This window comes from Protopterus annectens, chromosome 16.part0, assembly GCF_019279795.1.
Source record: "Protopterus annectens isolate FY-2018-M chromosome 16.part0, PAN1.0, whole genome shotgun sequence".
Classification (NCBI taxonomy): Eukaryota; Metazoa; Chordata; order Ceratodontiformes; family Protopteridae; genus Protopterus; species Protopterus annectens.
The window spans coordinates 432,759,351-432,787,022 of record NC_056750.1 but is presented as its reverse complement, the minus strand read 5'-3'; the positions used below and the strand labels follow the sequence as shown (position 1 = coordinate 432,787,022).

Below are 27,672 nucleotides of genomic sequence, written 5' to 3'. Positions count from 1 at the left end.
TCGATGTTTTGCCAATTGTGTTTCTGAATGGATTATGTATTTAGTTGAGTGTCACTGTTCTGCTTTTTATATAGGCAGACATCTAGACAGTTTAAGATGTGTATTTCTGAGAATTTAAGTGATATTTGTAATAAAAGAATGTCTAATGATTTATATAAACATGTTTTGCAGCATCCTATGGCAACATTTAGCTTTACTGCTATTGATCGTATTTGTACTAAGGGATATAATGAGTTAGGTTTGCGTGACATTTTAAACCAAAAAGAACATTTCTGGATCACTAAATTAGGGGCTTTATTTTCCTCTAGGTTAAATGATGTACTCTGATGGAAAACAGGGGGGGGGGGGGTGCGTCTGATTTTTTTAGATATAGATTTTGTGACTGTGTGGGGTGTTTTACATTTTACAGTTTTTGTATTTTGTACTGAGGAAGGCTTTGGCCAAAACTGGTATGCAAGTTTTCTTGGAATGATTTTAATAATTGTTATATTAAACAGTTTGCTACATCCACAGTTAACTATGCAGGCTGTTTTTTTTAATTTTTCCCAGAGTCTACCCTTTCTTTGGAACAGGCTCCCCATCCATGTAAAGTAGAATTCCTCCCTAACCCAATTGACCTCTCCAACTACCGCCCCACTGCCATCTTCTCCCCCTTCTCCAAGATACTCGAGAAATGCATCAACTCACAGGTCTCCAAATTCCTCCTTAACAATAACCTCCTCTCCAACACCCAGCATGGTTTCAGACCACAGCACAGCATGACAACTGCTCTCCTCTCCTTCACCAACACTATCCTCCATCACAAAAACAATGGCCTCCTCTCCTCTGCTGTATTTCTGGATCTATCTAAAGCCTTTGACATTGTTTCACACAATCTACTGCTCTCTGCTCTATCTGACCTCTCTTTCTCCACACCAGCCAAAAACTGGTTCCACAGCTATCTACAAGCCTGCCAGCAATCAGTCAGCTGGGACAACAATCTATCCCCTTGCCTCCCTGTTACTCTCGGGGTTCCCCAAGGCTCCATCCTTGGCCCCCTACTTTTCTCCCTTTTCACCAACAACTTGCACACTGCCACCAAACATGCCTCCCTCATACAGTATGCAGATGATTCCACCCTCATCTGCTCAGCCCCAACTCTAACAGAACTCCAACAGATCACCCAAGAATCTTTCTCTTCAGCTGAAAGCTGGCTATTTAATGCCCAGCTTCTCCTCAATCCAAATAAAACCAAACTCCTCATCTTCCAATCTTCTAAATCTACCCCAAACACCCCACACTTCACTATTCAAGCCAAGGATAATACCTTCATTTCACCAACAGTCCACACAAAACTTGTTGGTGTACAGACAGACAATAATCTCAAATTTGACAGCCACATATCACTAACAATAAAAAAGTTCACAAAAAACTGGGTGCCTTATATAGAAGCTGCCAACACCTCACCAAACCAGCAAGAATCTCTATCGACAATTCCCAACTAATCTCCACCCTACTCTACACATCACCCATACTTACAAATCTTAGACAGTCAGACCTACACAAACTCGAAGCCTGCTACAATAAAATTACAGTATTTGCCACTGGTGCCTCCTATCGCAGCCACCACTGTGTTTCCCTTAAGAGACATTGACTGGCTTGAATTCCCACAACTCCTACACCAAACTCAACTCACACATGATCATAAAGTAGTAAACCACCCTCTCCGAATCCCATCGCGCCATACAATTCTCCAACTCTACCACTCTTCTAGACCACTATGCTCCTGCAACAAAAATTTACTCCAGATCATCAAAGCCAAAAACTCAGCAGGTGAAGCACTATTTTCCGGCACTATATCCAAGCTCTGGAACAACCTTCCCACTACCATAACTACCCTTCCTTCCTGCAGTCTTTTCATGACTGCACTTAAATCTCACCTAAATTCACACTGACTTTGTCCTTGTCCAAACCCCGACTAAGTAATAACCCCCCTTAAGCCTTCTCTCCTTTCCCAGTTTTAGATAGAGTATCCCCTCTATCACTATAAAACTGAACTGAAGATTACTCACTGCCTGTTAATCCTTCCAGGATTTAGTTATCATTTAGTCTAATATTACTGTTATCTAGTTACTGTTTAGAAAATTTGTAGCACTGTGTTTTACTTCTTATTTCTCAATGTTAATTAGAGCTTACTACTCAATTGTACTGAATTTGCTCCTGTATTTCACCATGTCAAGATCACCTCTACTGTATTCATACCTTGACTGTTATTGTTTACCATCTACCATGTTATTCTGTTGAGCTTTTCTCCCTGGGCCTCCGCTGAAAAAGGACCTGTGTCCAGTCGGAATTTCCCGGTAAATAAATAAATAAGTGTAACTTGGACAATTGGATAGGGAACAAGAAATTCATCCCTGGTTTGGTAATAATGTCTGTAATGGACACAGGTGGATTGTAAATGGTTCATCTCTCAGGCCCTCCTTGTAAATGTTCTATCTCACAAGCCCCTGCTTACACTTATAAAGGGTACCAGAACTTGTCGGAGATTTGGGATGCATGGCTAGGCTTAAAAAGGCCCTTGTGGTTGTTAATCTAGTAAACACCTACTAACCTATGGAAGGCCTCAACAAGGTTCTGACAACCACTGATGACTCAAGAGGGGGATATAGCACTTCCAAAGCTGTCCTCAATGAAGAAACATAGACCCCAAATGCAACATTATCAGGAGGTCACAGGAAAATGTTGAAGAGCTCATGAATGTGATGGATATACACTACTCGAAGCAGGAAGTGCCCGAAACAACTGGTGGGACTGGATCCATTTCTGAAGATAAGGTACTGTGATGATTAAACAGTTCCACTATGATAAGGTTTGTGAAGTGGATGTCATCCACTTGGAAATTCTGAGGGCCTTGGACATTTTTGGGATACCAAAGGTAACATGTCTTTTCAGCCTTGTGTTGAAGACTAGGATAGTGCTTCTGGATTGGCAGACTGGAGGTAGGAGGCTACACTTTTAAAAGGGGAAGAGGAGGATGTGTTTGTTTCACAAAGATCATGCTATCCTGGAAAAGCTTATGCCAAGGTACTGGAAAGGAGATTCCATTTGATAATTAAGCTTCTAATTCATCAACGCTAATGAAATGGATCAAATGTTTGTCCTTTCAGGAATACTGGAAGGGGCAAGGGAGTGTTCCAGGACTGCCCATGTGTGTTTTATGAGACATGAAAAGGCATTTGGTCCATAACTCAAACTGTAATCTGGGACAAATACTCTGTTAGAAATACTGAGAAACCAAATGGCAGTAGGTAAGGAAATGATTCTTTTGAGCTGGGACACAGGATCTGAAAATCCTAGACAAAGTATGATCTTATTAAGTTTAATTCTATTGGCTAGACAATGGAATTCAAAATCTAATCCAACTGTATTTAAAGTATTGAATATTGTAAAAAAGATAAAATAACTTGAAATGGGATCTTTAGAAAGGGGAAGGAGCAAATTACATAGAAATTAATTTAACTTGTGGGAGCAATACATGCAAAATAATGTTCAGGAGGAGGCGGAAGGTTAAAGGGAAGGCAGGAATAAAGAAATGTATGCAACGTTGAACTAAATGAGAGTTGTTGTAAAGTCAGAAAATCTGTTTAGAATATTAAGCTGCACTGAAAGCCAAGACAGTATCTGGCTTGAGGACTGGGAGGTTACATCTTTGCTGTCTGCAGATTATGGTATCATTTTATCCTCAAGTGACTGTGATCTCCAGCATGCAATGGAACAGTTCAATGCTGAGCATGAAATGGATGGGATGTAAATTAGCACTTAAAAACTTCAGCTAATAGTTCTACTTTTAAAAACAAACTGCATTCTGCAGGTGAGGAAGGTAGCTACCTCATGCAGAGAAGAATAATTAAACAAAAATTAAGGTGGAAGGGAGTTGGGAGTGGAAGACTGTCCAGTGGGAAAGTGTAGTAGCAGCAGCAGTACTGCATGTGTTGTTCCATACTGTGGTGGTCAAGTGAGAAATTACTCACAGGTTAAATCTTTCAATTTACTGGTCATTCTTTGTCCCCTTCCATACCATTAGTCATAAATTTGGATCATGAATAAAAGGAGATCATGCATTAAAATAAAAATTCCAGAAATTAGCTTCCTTCCTAATGTAGCTGGGCTCAATCTCCATAACAAAATAAGGAACCTGGCAACCCAGGAGACTCTCTTCTGGGTTGATAAGAGCCAGGTAAAGTATTTGGTCACCTTGTGAAGAAGCCACATGGGCAGAAGCCACAACAGGTACACTAAGTATAGCCTACTTGAAGGAGACCCCCCCCACTTGAAGGAGACCCTAGGTCAAACTCGGGACAGAAGGATGGATTATATTTGTCAGCTTACCTGCAAATGTTTGGGGATCCAACAGGATGAGCTTGATACTGCTTATGATGATACTGAAATGTCATCCTCCTTACTCAGCCTGCTACCACTGCGTCCCCACAAACACAGTTTAGAAAGTGAATGACTGGATGGGGGGTATGTAGTTAATGAATGTTTCCAGTAGCAAAGCTTTTTTTATTCAGTGCTGTCGAATATGGGGCTCATCCTCTTGTTATCTATGCCTTCTGCATGTGCCTTTAAAGCTGCATTAAAAGAACATCTTAAACCTCACGTACTCTGCAAATAGTACCAGGGCATATACCTAACCAGTATTTACTACCAGTGCCCTCATTCCTCTTAACTTGTAACCACTGAAAAAAAGAGACAAAGACCTTTGAAAAGTAAGTACATCCAGCCAAAAATCTGGGCATCTAATTAGCATAAAACCTAAATAGCATATAGCATGTAACTCTTTCGCTTCCACTAAGAATGTGGAATAGTACTCAGAAACGCATGTTTAAAAAAACATAGTAACAAGAATTATGAAAAAATGCAAGCACATTTGTAAAATCTGCAGACTTTAATGAAACATATTGCAAAACTCTACCATACAAGGTAATTTATTTTTGTTTCTGAAAAAGAAAGCTGCAAGATGTGTGTCCTTTTTCTTTAAATTACTAGTGCCACTGCTATGTTGGCCATACGCTGTGATTTTCTGTGTACTAGAGAGCTTCAAAAATCATGCATGATAAGGGGGATTCAGAGAACTATGTGAAGGGGTAAATCAAGTCTGAAAATAGGGATACACCTCCAAAAATAGGTATATAATGTGACTGGGTAAATCAAACCTGTAAATAGGCACATTCCTCAAAAATAGCATTTCAGAAGTCTGACTGCCACACACAAGTACTTTCATCCTTACAATGCAGGCTAGCTGGCCCCTTGCCAAACCATCTTCCTACTGTTAAAAATGACAATTCCTAATGTTCTTCTAGTTACCATTAATTTCATATTTACCTCTAACCTGTAGCTTAGCTCATTTGTGTCTAGAGTTGGTTATTTGTGTGCAGTATGTTCTTCTATTAATACTGTATCTGATATTTGCCTCTTATATTTGAAATGGAGCTGTGTGCAGCAGCACAGACTCTACATGGTGCCTTACAGAGGGAAGAGTTGTACAGACCAACTGCTTTGGGCATCTACTGTGGTGGGCAGTATCCTCAAGATAGGAGAACATGGGTCACAAACTGTGCGCTGTGGCAGGGCTAGCCACTCAGTGTAAATATGGCTCTATGTGATTCGGTCATGTTGACTAATGTCACCAAAAATGGGCATGGATAGTTATCGGTGATAAGTGGGTTGAGGACCCGGCCTACTGTGACCCATGCCAGGAACCCTTGCTAAAGGTGGGAGGGGTATATGTGCCCCTATTGGCCAGTGTGTGCCCGCCATAAAGCCCAGCAGCCCTGGGTCAATAAGCTACTGGCTGGCCAGTGTCTAGCTGACCAGCCTGGGTTACCTGGGATAGCTCTGTTGAGTGAAAGCTGGACGTAAAACCAACCAATCTGCCAAACATGAACTGAGAATTGCTACGGTTAATGTAGGTTCACTGACAGGATGCAGCTTGGAAGTGGATGACATGATGATACAGAGGAGGCTGGACATCCTATGTATCCAAGAGATGAGATGGAAGGGCAGTGCAGCAAAGCCACTTGGCTTGGGATCCAGAGTCTACTACTCAGGTGGAGGGCAGGCTAGAAATGGTGTAGGAATTGTGGTGACAGAGACGCTTCAGAAGGCAGTAAGGGATTTCATCAGAATTAATGACAGACTCATATCAGTCAGACTCCAGTGTAATGATAGGGCAGTAATTATAATCTCAGCCTATGCCCCACAGTAGGGTTGTGATAGTGAGGAAAAGAGAGCATTCAGACAGCAGTTGCAGGACCTGCTAGATAAAGCAGGACAACATCAATTGGTGTTGAGAATGGGTGACTTGAATGCACATATCGGGACAGACAGAACAAGATATGAGGACTGCCTGGGTCCACATGGGTGGGGCAACAGGAATAAAGAAGGAGAAGCCATTCTAGACTTCTGTCTGGCAAATAGCTTGATAGTTGCCGACACATGATTCAAAAAAAGAGACAGTCACAAGATCACATACAAGAGTAGCCAACATGCAGCTCAAGTAGACTTCCTCCTAGTAAGGAAAAGGCACTGGGGTAGAATCCATGACTGCAAAGTCATCCCCATTGAAACAGTCGGCCCACAGCATAAACCACTAGTTGCCACAATCAGCTGCAAGCAGTGGTCAGAGAAGGCACTAAGGTCGACAGAGACCAAGCTAAAGACTTGGAAGTTGACTGGAGAGAAAGCACAACAGTTCAAGGAATTACTCATGGGTCTAGCATCTCAAGAAGAGGAGAAAATAGGTGAAGTTGAAGAAGAATGGCAAAGCCTAAAAACAGCACGTGTTAGGACTACAGAAAAGATATGTGGCCGAGACTGGTATGGAAATAAGGTACATAAGGAAAGCTGATGGTGGAATGCAAAAGTCCAGGAAGTCATCAAAAGAAAGAAAGAAGGAGTTCAGGAAGAAGTGGGAGATACAAAAGACTGACCAGGCTAGGAAGGACTACTGGCTGGCTAACAAAGAAGCTAAGAAAGAAGTTGCAATAGCAAAGAATAAGGCATTGGAGGCACTGTACCAACTTCTGGAAAGTGACTCAGTAAGGGGCCCAAAGAAACTACATCAGGTTGCAAGGCAAAGACAGAAAGATAAAGAAGATATTCAGACACCCTTCATAAGGGATGCCAGCAACAACCTGCTCACCAGTCCAGAGGACATCAAAGGCAGATGGAAGGAGTAATTCCAACAGCTTCTGAATGAAGAAAACCCCACAGAAGCTGTACTGCCCCAGAAACAGCCTACAATGAGAGAAGAAGAGGAGCTCACCCTAGAAGAAGTAAGAACAGCACTAAGGAAGACGGGGTTCCTATTAAATTATCGAACATTTCAAAGTTCGTATGTCATATGGTCGACAACATATGATCGAACTTTGAAAAGTTCAAAGGTGAAAGGCAATGGCTCAGTACGCACAGAATGGGAAAATTTCCCTTTTCTGCACTGAAGTGTGGTCTCGGAGTTGGTATATTTAAGTACAGGGGTGTGGGGGGGGGGGTGCAGAGGGCTTGTCCCCCTGCTCACAGCGTTAAGTTTTTTTTTTTTACGTTTTTATTATATATTCAAAGATTCAAGTTTCGCTCATATGTTGTCGAACATATGAGGTTTGAAATTTTGAAGCTTTAAATATATAATATAGATCTGGAAGATGAAGTCAGGGAAAGCAGCAGGCTCAGATGAGGTCACAGCAGATATGATAAAGATGCTAAGTGAGATAGGGGAGACATGGCTTCTGAGGGTACTAATAGCAGTGTGGAGAGAAAGGCGTATCCCAGATGACTGGAGAATAAGCATACTCTTGCCAGTGTACACAAACAAAGGGGACATCCACAACTGTGGGCAGTACAGAAGCATCAAGCTCCTATCACATTGCATGAAAGTTCTGGAGAGGGTGATTGATAAACGGATACAAAGAGTAGTAGAATGGAATATGGGAGATGAACAGTTTGGATTCAGATCAATATGCAGCACAACTGACTCGATGTCTGCATTGAGACAGATACTTGAAAGGATGCTAGAGATGAGGAGAGAGTCCAATTGGGCATTCCTAGACTTGGAGAAAGCATATGACAAGGTCCCAAGAAAGCTGATTTGGGCAGTACTGCAATGGTTTCAAGTCCCAGAAACATTGACAGAATTAGTGCAGTTTGTGTACAAGGATCCAATGACTCAAGTACGAACAGTGTTCGGCCTCACAGAGGGGTCCCCAGTGAGAGTGGGTGTACATCAGGGTTCAGCTCTGAGCCCACTGCTGTCCATACTGGTGATGGATTACCTTAGCAAACAGGTTGGAGGGGACGGATCAACAAAACTGCTGTATGCAGATGATGTGGTAGTACAGGCAGACTCTGAGCTAGAACTTCAGCAAAGGATAGGAGAATGGAATGCAAATCTGAAGGTAAATGGGATGAAACTAAGCACAAATAAGATGGTGGTAATGGCAGCAAATTGGGGAAATCACAAGAAGCTGAGAAAAGAGATAGAAAGGAAGACAGTGGAACAGGTAAACAGCTTCAAGTATCTGGGAGGGGAAGTTGAGGAGAAGGATAGTCTGAATGAAGAGGTCAAAGCTGGAATCAGAGGGGTTGCAGCCAACTGGCATAGAGTATCAGGTGTATATGACAGAAGAATGCCAAAGAAGCTGAAAAGTAAGGTGTACAAGACAGTGGTGCGACCAGTACTACCATATGGTACAGAAACCTGGGCAGTAAAGGCAGAACAGTTGAAGAAGCTAGAGGTGATGGAAATGAAGTGCCTGAGAAAGGTGGTAGGATGCACCCTGTGGGACAGACGAAGAAATAAGAACATAAGAGCAGAAGCCAAAGTAGCTCCAATTGCAGAAAAGATCAAAGAGAACAGATTACGGTGGTTTGGGCACATGTGTAGAAAAGCAGAAGACAATCTGGTGTTGAAGATTTGGGACAGACAGGAAGAAGGTAAGAGGAAGTGAGGACATCCAGCAAAGAGGTGGATGGATTGTGTGAAAGAAGATCTGTGACAGTCAGGCAGGAGTGTGGCACTGAATCGAGAGAGGTAGTGACAGTTAACATGATATCCCGACCCCATGTAGAAAAATGGGAAAGGGGGGGGGGGCTGATGATGATGATTTGACATAGTCAAGCTAGATAACACCTTCATGTGTGGTATGTATTTTTTTAGTTTAATTCAGCAGGTTGGTGTTTAGTGGTTTCTCTGTTCATAGAGATTACTTAATTTGTTATTTTTGTTATTGCTTACAAGTTGTTGCAGCTGAAAAATGGGCCTTTGCTGTCCAGTCCACTTTAATGCTCAAAAAAAAAAAGATAAGACAGTTGATATAATACACACTGCTGTAACAGCATTTGTCTGGCAGGAACTAAACTACAAATTTAGTTAGGTGCACTCCTGAAGATAACAGGCATAACGGTGGGGTAATGGTGTTTGGTATTTTCAGTGGCTGGTTCTGCAGTGAAGCACAACAAAAGTAGAGCACCACACACTAATTTGCTTAGGGAGACCTACTTCAAATAATAAGTACTGTACAATAATTTACTCAAACCCCAAACAACGTATCCTAAATAAACAAACTCCTCAAATGCCAAAACTGAACACATTATGGATAGTGACAGTAAAGCCTTAGCAGAAAGTTCATATTTTTATTGAGAGACAAGCACTGCTGCATCCAATATGGCAGTGGTGCTGTCGCCATTTATGTTCAGCCGTGCTCCTTTGGAAAAGGGAGTTGGGGTCTTTCCCCAAAAGTGGTGTGATGGCAGAGATGATGACAGCAGTTGGGTGGGGGAGGGGGCGGAATAGAAAGATGCTTGGCCCAGTGCAGAAAGAGATATCTGCTGAATGCTGATCCATTTAGACTTCTGCAATTTAGGATGTATAGCCCATTCAAGATATTCTAAATCAACGAGAGCCCTTTGGTTAACTTTGACTAAGACTGCACTGCTGCTGAGTCTCTGCCATGGTCTCCAGAAATAAGTGCCAAAATACCTGAATTCAGGTGTAAACTTATATTTATCAAATCAAGATAAGGAGAAAAAAAAGTTATGTACTCACCGTAACGTTCCATCTGTGTTGTCCATTTTCATTCTTCCCCCAACTGTTGGGTTCAGATCTGATCCTTGGATCCGACCCATCCATTACTTTAGCTTGTGGCCACCAAAATGCTCTTGAGCTTCTCCCTTACCCATAATGCACCAACCCCTAACATACCTCAGATCTCGTTTGCTGTTTGACATAAAGTAGGAAGTACTTCTATAACATTCTTAACAGAAGAAGCTGTATCTGGAGCTCAACATGGAGGACAGTTATGTCCTGATAAACTCTCATTCTTCCAGAAATCAATTGTGAAAAAGATTGGGGGCTGGTGGGTGGAGAGATGAGGAAGAATGAAAATAGACAGCACAGATGGAACATTATGGTGAGTACATAACTTTTTTATCTGATGTTGTCAATTTTCATTCTATCCTCAACTGCTGGAACAGACCCCCCCCCCCCCCCAGCTACCTACATTCCTGGGTGAACTCTAAGGAAGGATATTCCTGAGCACAGTTGAGCCAAAGGCAGCTCTTCCCCTCAAGACCAGATCTAGTTTGTAATGAGTAATAAAGGTATGAGGACTGGCCCAGGTTGCAGCTGCAGATATGTCATCCATGGAAGCCCTAGACTAGGAACACTGAAGAAGCTGCCATTGACCTAGATGAATGAGCTCTTAGAGGTTTTGGTAAGGATAAACCCAATTTGTTGTAGATAAATGATATGCAATCTGTTAGCTATCTGGTTAAAGTTACCTTTGCAACTGATTTTCCCAACTTAGAATCTGCAAAAGACATAAATAATTTGTCTGTCTTTCTAATTTCTTTCGTTCTATATAGGTAAAAATGCAGTTGTCTGTGGACATCCAATAAATGTAACATATATTCAACTTTGCAAATTCAGGAAAGAAAACAGGCAAGTGAATGGACTGGTTAACACTGGATTCTGACACCACCTTCAGAAGGAAAGAAGAGTTGGCACGTAATGTCAATGTATCCTTATGAAAAATCAAGTAGGGAGGTTTAGAGGACAATGCTTGAAGTTCTGAAATTCTTCTAGCAGAGATAATGGCCACTAAAAAGATAGCCTTCCAGCTTAGAAATTTAAGATCACATTTAGCTGCTGGTTCAAAGGGGGAATGAATTAAGGCCTGTAGCACCAGATTTAAATCCCATGGTGGATTAGGATCTTTATATGAAGGTCTCAGTAGGAGGGTTCCTTGCAAAAAGGCTTTACAAAGCTTAGAAGAAGCCAAGGAAGGATTCTGAAATCCAATATAAAAAGTAAAGACTGCTGCTAACTGAACTCTAAATATTGAGGAGCTAAGCTCCCTCATTAAAGATTTTTGCCAAAAATTCAAGAACACCTTGTACAGGAGCTGAAAAGAGGTCAATGTGTTTCTGCTGTGCCCAAAAAGCGAACCTTTTCCATTTATTTCTGTAAACTTTTCTTGTAGAAGCCTTACGGGAAGATAAAGGCATGTGACAGACAGGAGAAGTTGTCTGGCTATTAAAAGAATTGAATAAACCATGCTGTTAGCTTGAATGAATCATGCCTGTCAAGTGAACTAGGAGATCTGGCATCGAATCCAGAATCCAAGGTGGGTACAGTAGATGAGGCCATAGGAAGGGGAACCAAATCTGTCAAGGACAATAAGGTACAATGAGTATTACTCTGCTCTTCAACCTATCAGCTTTCTGCAGCAATTTGGGGATCAAGGGAGTCAAAGGATGAGCGTAGAGGAAACGGGGGGCCAATCATGGAGTGGAGTGTTCCCTGATGATTCCACTGGAGGGGGATCAGGGCCAAGAAGCTGCTGCACTTGTTGTTTAGGGGGGAAGCAGAAAGATCACAGCAAGGCTGACCACATCTATGGAAAATCACTTCTGTCATGTTCATGTTGCTAGACCCCTCATGAGGTAGTAGAATAGACCTGCTCAACTTGTCTGCTATCACACTGAACTTCACCAGAATGGGCATTGCTATCAGAAAGTGGTTGGATGAGATCACCCACTGCCATACACTGACGGCTTCTCAACACAAGGTTGAAGACCTGGCTGCTGCTTGTTTCTTGATGTACCAAACTACTGGCATATTGTCTGTTTGAACTGCAATTGTCCCAAAAGAGAGAGAGTCTTGGAAAGCCTGAAATGCTAAGAGCAATGCTCTCATTTCCCAGGACACTGATATGTATGTTGGTCTCTTCGGGAGATGAAGTGCCTTGGACTTTTTTCCCCAGGAAGTGCCCCCCCCCCACCCAAATTGGGATGCATCCATGCTCACTATAGCCTTGGGTTGATAAAGAATGAAAAAACGACCTTACAGAACCTGATCTGATCTGCCATCAAAGGTATTTCTTGTATGCCACAGTGATTCTTACTTGGGCTGACATTTGATGATAAAACAATCAACCACTGTGTTGCTAGCATTCAGTGAAGAATTCTCATATGAAATCTTGCTAGGGGATCTAAAATTATGGCCGGTAACACTGACCCCAAGGCTTGAAGAATTAGCCGGGCTGAGATTTTGGTACTGTGAACTATTTTCCAGACCTGGAATCTGATAGTTTGCACTACTGCTACAGGATGAGAACCTGTCACTGATACTGTGTTGCACATCACCCCCATAAATTCAAATGATTGAGTAGATTATAACTGAGATTTGTTGTAATTTATGGATATTTCCAGATGAAAAGAAGTCTGCAGTATGTAATCTCTTGCTCTTATTAGTAGATGCCTGGTCGGGATTGTAATGAGCCAGTTGTCTAAGTATGGAAACACTCAGAATCCCTGCAGTTTCAAGTGAGCTACTACTACTGCCATGCACTTGGTGGACACCCTGGCGGCTGTGGTGAACTGATAATGACTGGTTCTCAGCCAGAAGAGTAAATACCTTCTGCATTGTCTGTTCATTTTTATGTGATAGTATGCATCCTGAAAGTCTACTGAGCACATTCAGGCGTCCTTGCCCAAAAAGGGCAGAATGGACTGAACCGTGACCATCTGAAATTTTGTGTGTCAAACTGATTTGTTTAAGTCACTGAGATACAAAATAGGTTTCCAGTCCCTTGTTTCCTTTGGCACCAAAAAGAATCTTGAGTAAGTTCCGGACTCTGTCTTGTCTGGTGGGATCTTTTGGATCACCCTTTTTTTTTTTTTTTGCAGCTTTTGTATTTCTAAAGCTGCTGTTATTCTCTGACTGGATGGAACATTGGGGAATTTCTTCACAGCTGGAGGTGGAAGGGAAAAGAGAATTATATAACCGCTTGAAATAGTCCTCTGCACCCAAGTATCTTTTGTTGGGTATACATCAAAGGATCAAAATTTCACAATATCGAACTTCTAATCAGGGAAGACCAAATGACTAAAATTGTGAAATATCGAACATTGTGAATGGAGATCGTCGTACAGTGTGGAATGGGAAATTTACCATTCTCTTCACAGTACTGTAATCTTGGAGTTGGTATATTTAAGTAGTAAGGGGTGTAGGGGCTGGAAGGGGGGGGGGGGGCTTGCCCCCCTTTAAAAAAAGTGAAAAGACATTTTCACCTGTTACATTTTTTTTTTAATTCCTGATATTTCACAATCGATCATCTGGTCTTTGATGATCAGAGGTTCGATATTGTGAAATTTCAATCCTTTGAAGTAGATCCCTTTTGTTATAGCTAGACAGACCCTCTGGTGCAGGGACAGTTGACCCCCGATTGTCTCCAGAGGGGGACAATTGGGCCTCCTTTCAGAAGCACTGAAAGGGTCTATCAGAGAAAGAATCTCTGGACCCTTGATTCTGCGGGCCTACTCTGCCAGGTGGGCGTCGTCGCCCATTTGAGTCCCCTCCCCCCGCCCCTAGGGGAAATATCTCCATTAGTGCCCTGGAAAGGACACTTGGACTTCCTGAACTACATTTTTGATCATTCCCATTGATTCCTAGAAAAGGATCTTTGAGGGGTTGAAAAACGTACGCTCACTGCAGAGAGAGTCTTTCCAGAAAGGGTCTTTCCATCTTTTTCACACCTGAAGAATATGTCCTTCACTTTTGGGCCAAACAATGAACTGCTGTCAAAGTGTGCAATGATGAACGAGGACTTCAAAGGCTCTGCAAAATCATATAAGCGCATTCAGGCATGCTTTCTAATGGAAATGCCTGAACCCACTGCCCTTGAGGCACCTTCAGTTCCATGCAAGGGAAGCCTTATGGATGATTTTGAAATAGATTAAAGTGCAGCCAACTGAGAGGCTACATATGACTGCACCTCAGGAGTAGTGGTCCTTGAAAGGGATTTTGAAAGTTCCTTGATCAGGTCCCTTTGTAGTCTGGTAAAATGTGCCAAATAGCTCAGCAACCTAAGGACAAAAGATGCTGAAGCATATACATGCTTCTCAAATCTGTCCATCACCCTAGACCCCTGTTATGGAGAAGAACAGAGGAACTTTGCTCAGCTATTTCCTTCTTGGTGGCCATCCACGGGAACCCCATTACTCCAGAATTCCTTCTCGACAGGTGGAGCTAGAATCTGATCTGGCCTCTTAGGGATTGGCTCAAATGAATCAGACTCCTTCCACGCCCACCTAGAGACTAAATCAATGAGTTCATTGGTGGGCAGAGTAACCCAAGAGGTAGAAGGGCCAGCTCCAAAGGTTTCAAAAATACTGAGTGCTCTTGTGAAGGGTTGCTGAAGGACCAACCACCTCTCTGTTTAAGGATCTTAAGAATTTCTCAAAATGAGACGTCTTCCAGAGATGATCATGGGGACCCTTCTTCAATGAAATCAGTATCCTCAGTGGAGAAGATCAGGACCCAAGCAGTAAACATATAAAGCACAGGCATCAGAAAAGGGCAATTTGTGCCCACACTTTTGGCATTTTATAAAACCGGAAGGCTCTTTATCAGACATAGCAGCAATAAGAGAAAGGAAAGAAAAATTGTAATTTCTAAGATGAGAGAATAAAGGGAAAAAAGGATACCAGCAATGGTATTAAACAATACATTAACATGTAACAAACAGCAGAAAATTACAGAAAAGCTACCTGCTAGTAAAGTACTACACTAAGTGTAAAAGGGAAGTGAATAATACAATAATAAAGGCTAAGACAGGAAAAAAAACTATGAATAGAAAAGCTCTTATCACAGAAAACTGGAAAGCTCAGCCTGACCATGTCTTTTCACAAAAAGTGGTAAACGAGAGCTGATGTATGTTAGGGGTTGGTGCATTATGGGTAAGGGAGAAGCTTGACAACTTTTGGTAGCCACAAGCTAAAGTAACAGCTGACCTGGATCCAAGGATCGGATCCGTGCCCAACAGTTGAGAATAGAATGAATACTGACAACATCAATTCATATTTTTCTCAATATGCAGACATTAAAGACACATACATACAATGACAAAATGACAGAACAAAGAGTACTATAAAATTATTTACCTGAACTTTCTTCAGTGCAACCGGTGTTCCATCTAGGAGACATATTGCTTTGTATACTTCACTGAACTGACCTCTTCCTATTTTTTTCTCAATCTGAAAGTCTGCAATTGAGCAATGATAAGGATAGCATGGCAAATGCCTCTGTGAAGAAGAAAAAATTAGATTATATATACACATTTTGGAGAAAATGCAAATGTAAATAAATGCAATGAAATTCATGCACACACAAAGATCACACAGCTGTTTATGTTATCAAACTGATAATTACTGCAGAACAACACAGTATGTCATATATTAAGCAATACAAGTTAAATTAACAGCAAAAAAGTAGAATGAGGAATTCTACCTTTAAGATTTACCAATTTCCAAAACATAAACAAGCAGGCATTTCTCAAGACAGCTGCCACCTTCTTAACTACTGTGTTGCCTTTTCAGCTTCCAGTTTCCTGACCACCACTAGCAGTATTCCAGACAGGTGTTCACATCAGTTGTGAACTATGTGTTCTCTAGATCTTTATGTGAGGTCAGGTGGTAGAAATATATTCAGATTAGAATGCAACATACTGCCAAGTTGAAGAGCAGATGACAGCACTATGCATTAAAGAGAATCTGATAAAGATCATACCTGCTGTACTCATTGTACTGCAAGGTCTGTTATGAGCAGCTTTGTTGAGCAAATAGAGAGTCCCTTTTTTATCTGAATTGTTTTCTTGGGAAGAGTTATGAGGAGTTATGGAACATGGCCTACCTGCTCCTTTACAACCCACATTGCCTAGGTGTACTTCTGATTTAAATATAAGGGTAAGTTCCACATCAGTGAGAAAGTACAGTTGTGTACACTTACCATAAATGTAGATGTTCGAGTGTATTCACTGTTGCAGTCATTACATTTGGGTAATCTGCTGGCAGGTTGCCCTCAGTCGGCCTGAATATCAAAGTCTTGGGTCCTGCATCGGTTGCTGTCTCCTCTTCCATGACGTCAGGTCGTCAGGGGTATAAAACAGCCGACGCCATTTTCTTCAGTTTTTGTTGCCCCAGATGTCAGGTGCCCCCCCCAATAGGGAGCAAAAAAAAAAATATATATATATATATATATATATATATATATATATATGGGTCTACCTGAGATGGTCGACAAGCCATTTGATCGACTTTCATTTGGTCGACAATTCATTTGGTCGACAGGCAGATTTGCCCCCCTCACCAAAGTTGTGCAACCCTGGAGTTGATATATATAGTTAGGGGGGGGCACAGCCCCCCACATTGGGGGGTGTGGGGGGGTGAAGCCCCCACATAAAACTGCTTGTCGACCAAATGAAAGTCGATCATATGGCCTGTCGACCATGTGATAGGAATCCATATATATATATATATATATATATATATATATATATATATATATACGAATGCAATTGTAACAACATAAACTTTACCTTCATCTAAAAGCAAATACACCACAAAGGCTGTAGAATATAGTGAAGGAAAGAGAAGTTCTAGAAAAAAGGGGGATGGCGGGTGGGTAACCCGGACTGCAACAGTAAGTGTACACAACTGTACTATGTTCTTCGTGTTTCACTGTTGCTGTCATTACACTTGGGTAGAGTCCCAAAGCTATGGATGGGAGGCTGGAACTAAATAGCATTAGGAGCGGCTATAAGGCCCTGCAGAACTGCAGTGGCAAAGCCTGTCCTGGACTTAGAGAAGAGAGGCAAATGATAATGCTTTGTAAAAGTACGAACAGAGCTCCAAGTAGAAGCTTCTAGAATGTCTTTGGTTGGCACCTCTCTGAGAAAAGCTGCTGAGGTAGATGCAGCCCTGGTGGAATGTGACCTGATTCCCTTGGGCACCGGTTTACCATGATGCAAATAGCAGAAACGAATGCAGTGGCTTATCCACTTTGAAATAGTCTGCTTTGAAATAGCCTTCCCCTCTGATCCTGCAGCAAATGCCACCAGTAGCTGCTCAGACTTTCTTAGAGATTTGGTCCTGTTTAAGTAGAATCTTAGTTGTCTGTGTACATCCAAGGAATGCAGAATCTGCTCCCCCTTGTTCTGCGGATTTGGGTAAAAAGTCAGCAGATGAATAGTTTGGTTAAGAGCCACACTGGAGACCACCTTAAACATAAAGGAAGGATTGGTCCTGAGGGACACCCTGTGCGGGTAAAATGTAATAAAAGGCTCCACAGCTATGAGGGCCTGTAGTTCTAAAACTCTTCTTGCTGAAGTGATTGCCAGAAGGAAATTGTTTTCCAAGATAAAAACTTTATATCTGCAGTAGCTGCTCGTTCAAATGGAGGCAGGGTGAGCTTTGCCAACACATAATTGAGGTCCCATGCAGGAGTTGGTGATGATCTGGGAGGCCTTAAATTTTTGGCCACTCTGAGATACTGTTTTAGCAGAGGATAAGAAAAGATGGGAGGCTCTGAGTTGTAATGAGCCGAGATGGCAGAGGCATGGATTTTTATTGATGAAAAGGATAGGCCCTTGTCAAGCATCTCAGTCAAGTATTGTAAAATCTGAGGAATATTTGGCTTTGCTGTGTCCATCCCTTGTGCTTGGTTCCAAGCACAGAATTTGTTCCATTTATCAGCATAAGATTTTCTAGCACTAGGCCTTCTGGCTTCCAAAATGACACCCATCGCAGATTTATTGAGAGGTGTTGTTTGAATAATTACATGATCAGCCATGCTGCCAAGTTCAGAGTTTGGAGGTGATTGTGCAGAATTTGATTGCTCTGCTGAGACAGTAGATGAGGTATTTGAGGCAAGTACCAAGGAGGGAGTTGAGACATATTCCGTAGAAATGGGTACCAGTGCTGGCGAGGCCAGTCTGGGGCAATTAGGATAATTTTTGTTTTTCCCTGTTTGACCTTTAGTAAGACCTTGGGAAGAAGAGGCAGAGGAGGAAAGGTGTAGACTGATAGGTTTTTCCAACTGAAGGATAGGGCATCCACTTCCCATGCTTGTCTGTGATAAGTCCTTGTGCAGAATTTGTCCAGTTGATAATTTTGGGGAGAGGCAAATAGATCTATGTCCGGACTCCCCTATTTCTCTGTTATCATGTTGAAGACTTGTGGATCCAGTTTCCACTCGTGAGGGTACATAAGATTTCTGCTTAGGCCGTCTGCCAGAGTATTTTGTTTTCCTGACAGGAATTGGGCTTGAAGATGTACTTTGTAAGTCAAGGCTGTGTCCCACAATGCCATGGCTAGTCTGCAAAGGGGTAGGAATGTGTACCCCCCCTGCTTGTTTCTGTACCACATAACTGTGGTGTTGTCCATCTTTATCAGTAGTTGTCCTTGAAGGCTGTCAGGGCATTCTGAACAGCTAACATCTCTTTCTGGTTGATATGCAGATGCATTTGTTTTGGGCTCCATATGCCCTGAATGCATTTCCCCGCAAGGTGGGCCCCCCAAGCATAGTCTGATGCATCTGTAGTTAGGGTTTGGGTGGTAGGGGGTAGAGTGAAAGACCGTCCCATGTTCTGGTGACATGTCTCTGCCCACCAAAGAAACTCCTGTTGTAGGCAGGGAATGAGAGAAATCATTGTTTCCAGACTGTGACAATGTTGACTCCATAAACCTTTTAGATACCACTGTAGTTTCCTCATATGCAGTCTTGCATATGGAATTAGTAGAATGCAGGATGCCATGAACCCCAAAGTCTGCAGAATTTGTCTTGCAGATAACTGGGTTTTTGTAACCATCTGTTTGAAGTAAATAGTGAGTTGCCTTTGCTCATCTGGCGTAAGGTAAGCCATCTGGGCAGTTGTATTCAAGCTTGCACCCAGGAATGTAATCTTTTGAGAGGGTACCAGTTGTGATTTCTTTTTGTTTATTGTGTACCCTAGGCATGTTAGAAGCCTTTTTACAAACACCAGAAGCTGAAAAAGAATGTCCTTGTCTTCTGCTTGAATGAGACAGTCGTCCAAGTAAGGATAGATATGTATGCTTCTTTGTCTGCAAAATGCAATTACTGGTACCAGTCACTTTGTAAAGACCCTGGGTGCAGCAGATAAACCTAAGGGCAGTGCAGAGAATTGGTAATGCATAAAACTAGCCTTGAAGTGGAGGTATCGTCTGCACGATTCCCTTATTGGGATATGCAGGTATGCCTCTTAAGTCTACAGTCACTAACCAAGCGTTCTTGTTGCAAAGTCAGCATTTTGAATTTTGGGATGTCCAAGAATGTGTTCAAAATCGATAGATGCAGTATTAGGCGCCAGGCATGGTCTTTTCTGGGTATCAGGAACAGTCGAGTAAAATCCTTGTCCTTTTTCCTGTTCTGGTACTGGTTGAATAGCCCCAATATCCATGAGGGACGTAACTTGTTTCTGTGCCTCTGCCCACTGATTTTGCGGCAGATCTGGCCAACTGTCTGGAATTGGCAAGGTATGGAAATTAAATCTGTATCCCTGGGATACTATGTTTAATACCCACTTGTCCTGGGTTATCAACTACCAATTTTGAGCATGAAGTGCTAATTTTCCCCCTAAGGGGGCTGCCAAAAGATAAGTGTTTGGTGATGGCAGAGGGAAGTCATTGAGACTGTTTACTGTAGGGTTGTGCTTTGTTTCCTCCAGATTTGGAGGTAGAGGCACCCCATTGCTTTGACCTGTAAGAACCCTGTGATTGGTATCTAGAGCCTTTTGAGCGCCTGGATTTGCCCCGTGAGGCTCTGTTGGACATAGGAAAGGACCAATTTTTTGTAGGCCAGTGTCTACTGAATCTTGGTGGCTGCACTTGTAAGAAATCTTTCACAGTTTGCATAGACTTAGCTTTGTCTTCCATTTTCTTTAAAACCTCTTCTGCCTTATTACCAAACAGAGTATCATGCTGTAAAAGTGCATCCAACAATTTAGCTTTAACATGATCAGGCGGATTTTGCTCCTTGAGCCAGGCATGCCTTCTAATCACAGATCCAGTAACTGCGGCCCTGCAAGAGGCCTCCAAGGAGTCAAAACCACAATGCAAAGTATGCTTTCCAACCTGTTCTGCTGCATGCAATAATTCCTGTAATTCTTTATTTTCCACACATTCAGGAATCAGCATCATTTTCTGTTTCAATAATCCCATAACATGCTGTTGATATGTAAGCATATGAAACTGGCAGTTTAAGGCCCTAATTGCCAAGGTTGCAGACGTATAAACCTTTTTTCCCCATCTATCCAGCGCCCTGGAATCTCTATCAGAGGGGGTAGGATTCTTAGCTGTTGAGGCCTTTACACCTTTGGGACCCTGTGAGATAGTTTCAGGGTCAGCAGCAGGATTTTTGAATAAAAATTTATGGGAGTCGGGAACCTTGTAATATCTGTCTGGCTTACTAGGAGCCGGAGGTAGGGAATCTGGAGCCATGCTTGATTCCGAAAACACATCATCATCAATGTCTAATACAGGAGGTATATTCCTGATCAGAAGAGGATTCAGAAGAAATAGAAACCTGACCTGAAGATTCATAATCAGTGTCTTGCCTAGGCCTCTTATCGGGGGTTTTTTAGCCTTAGAAGTTGCTTTTGCCTTTGTTTTTGAAGCTGGTGTCAGTTTTATATAGAAATGTTGAGGCCTGAAAACACCCTCAGAAGCCAGTGCCTGCTCAGCGGCTCCAGACCCATCCAAGGGAGAGACATCCGCGGGTACAATACTCTGAGAATCTCGCGGCATGCCGGACTCCAAATGGGTCTCAGTAGAGGCCTGTGACTCGAAAGTAGCGGGTATCAGGGGCTGCAAAAGCACCCGAGTACTGGCGAACCGGCGACCGGCTTAGGAGAAGCTTCACCGTCGGTTTTGGACCTCGACAGTCTGTCTCTGTCCTTTTCTTTGTGTTTTTTGTGAACTCCGGTAGTCGGATTGCTATCCGACGACATTTCAGGGTAATAAAATCTGTTTCCAAAATATTCTGAAGCAAATATATACCGACGCTTAATAGTGTGTTGGTTAAATCTAGCACAAAACCGACAGCAAGGCACGTTATGATCTGGGCCTAGGCAAGGAATATTTGCTTCCCACATGTAATGCAATTATTAACTTTTATTGACATTGGTAAGGAGCAAGAAAAAGTTTCCCCAACGGGGTACTTAGCTTTAATTGAAGACTCTGATTCTGAAACTCGAATGCAAAAATTTCAGGAGTCAGCCGACCGGCACTTGCGAACTGCTTCTGCTTCGGGCACTGCACGGCAAGAAAGACTAAAGAAAATTACATCGGCTGCATGTTTTGTACCCCTGACGACCTGACGTCATGGAAGAGGAGACAGCAACCGATGCAGGACCCAAGACTTTGATATTCAGACAGACTGAGGGCAACCTACCAGCAGATTACCCAAATGTAATGACTGCAACAGTGAAACACGAAGAACATGTAAATGTGTACAAAAACATCTGCAAATCCTCCTTGACCCTGGTATCAAACGAGACATAAATATGAACTTTACATACATAACAGCTCATAGGAGACTATAGTGTTGTTTTTGCTTTCTTTTAAGCAAAACAAAAGACTGTACAGACACAGATGCTGTGGACTTTGATGATGTATGCGCCTTTTAGGATCTTCCAGTCCATTTCCTTCCAAACTATGGCTACCATTCTGTATTAACTTTGGTCTGTTAAATTACCTAAATGCAGAGATAAGTGATTATCTGTTAGCTCTTCGCTTTTTTGAGATGTCCATCAATGCTTTCACAGATTTTATTAAGCCATTCAGGATACTGGTAACATTTTAGGACTTGTGATAGTGGAACACATCTATACTAGTCATCTGTGTTCTACTGTGAAAAGAAAAAAAAATGATAAATGAGCCAAGGGTATCAAAGTGGTCTTAGCACCCACCAACCCAACCATACATGTCCAAAGAAGAAATGTGTCAGAGCAAATAACCTAGTGAACACTACAAATGACCTTCCAGCTAGACAGACTACTGCACAGGGTATCCCAAATACCATAAAAGATATGAGACAAAACTGAGATACAAACTCCACTGTTGTCTAGATAACTATGCTTGTAAGTACTCTTAATCTTTGTGAAATCTACACCTAAGAATGACACTGTCTACAGGAGGTAAAATTTCATGAGGTAGGGAAGTTTTAAATCAAGAGACAAAGCTAGCGATGCTGAAAAACAGGTAGAAGACAGAAACAATTTCAAAGGAAAAATCCAAACTCCTGTACAAACACAAATATTACCTACTGTGATGGGGCAAATTACTAAAAGAGCATACGACAGATAAAACCAAGACAAGGTAAGCTCTAAGGGACAGGTCACAGATACAGACCTTCAAACATATGAGAAGCATCATGCTGCCAAGTCGAACAGCAGATGACAGCAATGGTAAATAATGCGGAGTACATCAGCAGGCATACACAATGGCTGGTTTATATGATGCATTTCTTCTCATAGCAAAGCTAAAAGGTCTGGCTTAGCTTTGGTTGGGGGCTTGTGAGGCAAACAACTACTAATGACTGCTGACAGCAGCAGTTTGTCCACAGTAAGCTGTTTAAGAAGACATTAAAGTTTTTATTATTTTATTAACTGTTCAGGCAAGCTGTTCTAGCAGCAAGTAAATGCACATTTATTAAACACACTCAAAGCTGAGACATCACTGCCAGCTACAGAGCTCAAATCCATCACTAAATATGAAAGACACACTCAAGCATTAATATAAAAGTACTTTGTGGATTAAAATTCTAACTGCATATGAAGCTGTGAAGTAGAAATATAATTTCTGTATAGAGAGGAAGAAGATCACTAAAATACCTGGCTATTAAAACTTCTAAAACTATGTAAAAGCTATGACTTGGAGTTATAATCTGTTTGAGAAGTGACTACAGACACTTTTTAACTTATATTCCATACAATAAGGAAAACAAGACTATTAAAGGTCAACCCACCAAGGTAACTGATATTTATCCCAGGCTAAATTCCTTTAGCACTTGGACTGCTGAACTACAGTCCAAATCATACCATTCAACTTCTTGGCACAAGAAATATGGACAAAGCCACAAATAATGGGGGACAAAGGGAAATCTGGACAGAGCCACAAATAATGGGGGACAAAGGACCAAAAATAGGGATGGGTTTTAAATATTGCTCTTATAAACTTAGAAAGTTGCTAGAATGACAGGGTTTCCATTATCATGTATGTTCTTAAGGATATGAAGTCTGAAACTCAAATGTCTGTTGTTATTTAATGACGTCAATTCCTAGTGATTTTCCAGAAAACTACGCATTTTATGAGGATGGGACAAAACATATGAGCCAAAACTCTGGACATTCTGCAAAAAATCTGGACAGCTGAGAGGTAATAGTAATGTGGCTCAAACAGATAAATCCAGAGTCAGGGCAAACCTGAATCAAAAGAAAAACAGAGTGACTTAGGAACCACAATAAAGAATTTATTCACAGAGTTACGAAAACACCATTGTTCAAAACTGCAAGAACACATTTTCGGATATAAAAAGTATGTGACAACTTAGCACAGAAAACGGACTGAAAAATATTTCCAATGCCAAACTAAGCACAAGAGCCAATACACAATATGTAGTAATAAAGGTAGAAGTACAAACTTAATGCAGAACAATTTATAAGCACTTTCATCTCACCCATAAATTGAACAGACTTCTTCAGACAAGTTTAAATAATTGTTAGATGACAAAGCAAGCCAATCATTATGCACTCCAACAATGATGTAAAGTAGTAAGTATTCAGCATGACAAGACCAGCAAACTAATTAATCTAACATTCGTCAGTTTGATTTTTAACAATGGTTTAATGCTGACTGTGGCATTTACTCCTGGATATTTATTTTCTCTCAAAGAAATACAAAAGTATTCACAAGATTCAGTCCATATTATAAAATCTATACCTCAAGCAGTTATCATAACATTCTCAACAACTCTAAACATGTGACTTAGTTGAATGACTACATTTTCCTGAGGCGTAATGTAGAACACAACACCTGACTTCTGACTACTGCATATACATTCATTCAGTCTAACATTCAATTTGACTTTTCCAGATAAAACACAGGATATATCACAAAATAAATTATATTTTTATAGGACAGCTGGCATATAAATTAAAAAAATATATTCTGTCACAGAATGGTTAAATTCACATTCATCAGTAATGCATTTACATAATGCACATGAAAAACAGGGACATGGACCATTTGTATTAATAGTTAAAGGTGTTACCAGTAGTCTAGGTTTACAGGATAACTGTTGCCTCAGTTGAGTAGCCCTTTTAAATACAAAATGTGGTTTATCTTAGCAAAGTAAAGTAACAGACCAGTTTACAGTAATAATATCAACTACCTGTTGGCAGCATTTAGTATAACGTATGGGAAAATATACACCACTTCCATAGGTCACAATCTCAGATGTGGCATCTTACTGCTTTTGTGAAATGCCCTGTGTCTGTCATCTATTACTTAAATTTGTGTTACACTGCAGCAACCTTTAATCTTAAGAAAAGCTCTTGAAGTGTAAAAGCTTGCAGACTTTTTTACTTTGTAAATAAATTTTACCTCATGGTTGCTGAGTCGCACTTTGGATTTCTTTTACTAGAAAACTATAAACCAACTATCTAGTCCTGAATATCTCTCAGTAATGACGTTTTACAGACTCTCCTTCAAGCAGAGTTGGTTGTATTGAAATGCCACATAAATCTAAACTTAATCCTGACATTTATGCTTTCTACAGAGTTGTGATAGTCATTTTTCTAGACATCAAAACTGCAAGAACTGCTGCAGGTGCCAAAATTGAGCCAGAAGCTTCCAGAGAAACTTCAAAAATCAATGCAGTAAGAGAGGATACTAGCTATTTTCTTCTAGTCTTCACTCTCAGGTTATCCCCAATATAACCACAGTAAAGGACTGTCCAGAAAAAAATACAGTACCTCTTAATTTACTCAAAAAATACTGAAGCTTCACCGACTGTTACACATTATCTTCATCTTCTACTTGGATATATATACTACCCATCACTTAAATGAGATATGGGTACCATGAAGGCTCACCTACTGTTAAGTGGCTTCATTCCAAGCACCAGAAAAAAAGGATTCCATATCACAAACAGAAATATGGAATGGCCTTCACCAAGCATGCATGCCCTCTGGAATCCAGTATGTTAATTTTTTTTTTCCTTTCCATTCAAAAGCCACGCCAATGCCAGGCTCAATTATACCATCATCTCCTCCTTCTTCCTGGAGTGTATACATAACAAATGTTGTGAATTGGGGTGTGAAAATGTGGGCACACTTGGCCAAAAAATATGCAGCAAGTAACTTCAGACAAGAGTACTGTCTATTCTTGCCCACAGTTTTGAAACTTTGGCTAATTCAATAGCACAGATGGATAAAGGGGGGATAGTCTGACAAAATATTAAAGTGGGTTAACTTGTTTCACACTGCAGTTATGGTATTCCTGAAGCTTACTAGTCCTACTTGTTCTTCAGTGCAACTGACTGTATCACTAGACTGTAGTTTCACTTCTGCTATGTTTAAAATCCATTCATCTTGGGAGATTCTGAGCCACTGTCATATTTCTGAGTCTTTGGCTACCTAACTGCTCTGGCAATCATGCTAGTGAATGACTGCCCACAACATTAGATCACACTTGCATTTGGCTCACAGTGTGGTGTATTTTTAATAGCTTTTGCTCAACTCACCTCACTCAAAAGACTACTGTAGCCTACTACCTCTGCGTTACACAACACCACAGCTATGGCAGCAAATAAGGGTACTTACGTATTATCGCAACCAGATTTTCGCGGTTGCGGTAATATGCTTGTTGGGCCAAAAACAGATTGTGGGAGTGAACGTATGGTTGGATGTGATGTTTTCTGTGGGTACAACCTAGTTTGTCCCAAATTCGTAACCTAAATGAACGTGGAAATGTGAATCTTGTTTTGCATACTTCTAAATTGGTTGCACTGCTGTCATACTGCAGGAAATGAATCGAGGACGCCTGGGAAATGTTTGTTTGTACTGCTGCCGTACTGCGAGAAGGATTGTTTCAAAATTGACTATACATTTCTATGAGAATAAGAAATCTGGAGCAGCATATTTTTATGTAAATAACTGCTTTTATTTTACAAATGGAACATAATTTCAGTTAAAGGGAATAACAGAGTAAACAAGGTGACAGAGGCTAAAGTTAATGTGACGTGGGAGATAAAGGTCTTGTACAATGGAGGCTAAAGTTAATGTGACATGTGGTGTTAGGTGGTACTATGAAAAACATGTATGCAATATGTGACTGCACCAGATTTATTTATTTTTTTGAATAGTAGTTACTCTTACAATGTTTTCTGGATGTCTTGGATAGCATACTTGTGGATGTCTTCCGGATGGTTTGGGCAACATATTTCTGGACATGGAACGTGTCTTACACATAACTGTTGTAGAAAATGTATTTTCAGTGACATTATGTCGTTAAACGGCATAGCTTGAAACAAGCACTCATTTCTTAAATTTTATACTGTTTATCCTATCTAAACAATATTTTTTCATAAAGTTCACTTTGTCAGTGTGATTCTGCATACATTTCTGTTTACATTCTACATATCGGGAAGCAAGCGGCATTATCGTGAAAATCTGTTTGCGATAATACGCAAGTACCCAAATAAGATTTTACAGAAATTTCAGGAACTGTTAAGTTCTTTTTTCCCCGCTAAGTTTGGACAATTCTCCATAGTTCACGTCATCTGATATTCCAATTTAGTCTGAGACACTATCCCTAATCAACTTTTATTTGATATGTGAAGATATCCATGGTGTCCCCTCTCCAGTACATATTCAAAGCTACTAGATGTTAACGTTTCTGCCTTCTCCTGGTGGCATCAGATTATTCCAATTACTTTCTTATACACTGTCTCTCTCTCTCTCTCTCCCCCTCTCATTCTGAGAGGTTCACAGGTATTTAATAGGCATGCAGTCAAAATTACAACTGAACAGCCTAGCCAAGGCAATCCAGAAGACTTTTAAGTGTGCCAGCAACTTAATAAATTAGTCAATACATTTGTTGCCCTAGTTAAGGACAGTCATACTACACACCTGAGATGAACTTTCAATTACCCATCCAATCATCAAGACAAGATTTAAAGGTGGCTAAGATGTTACATTTTGATGTGCAAGAGGTGTTTACTCTATAAATAAGGAAATGTAATGAGATATCTATCATACCAGTGACTTCTATTTA

General features: G+C 41.1%; 1 protein-coding gene across 1 annotated transcript in view; it reads right to left on the bottom strand.

Moving 5' to 3' along the window:
- The window catches only part of NEK6 (NIMA related kinase 6), a 3,457,780-nt gene that overhangs the window by 1,793,119 nt on the left and 1,636,989 nt on the right, over nucleotides 1-27,672 (bottom strand). The window contains exon 4 of the mRNA XM_044058651.1: nucleotides 15,484-15,624. Coding sequence (XP_043914586.1) covers nucleotides 15,484-15,624 — 141 coding nt within the window. The remainder of the gene's footprint in view (nucleotides 1-15,483; nucleotides 15,625-27,672) is intronic.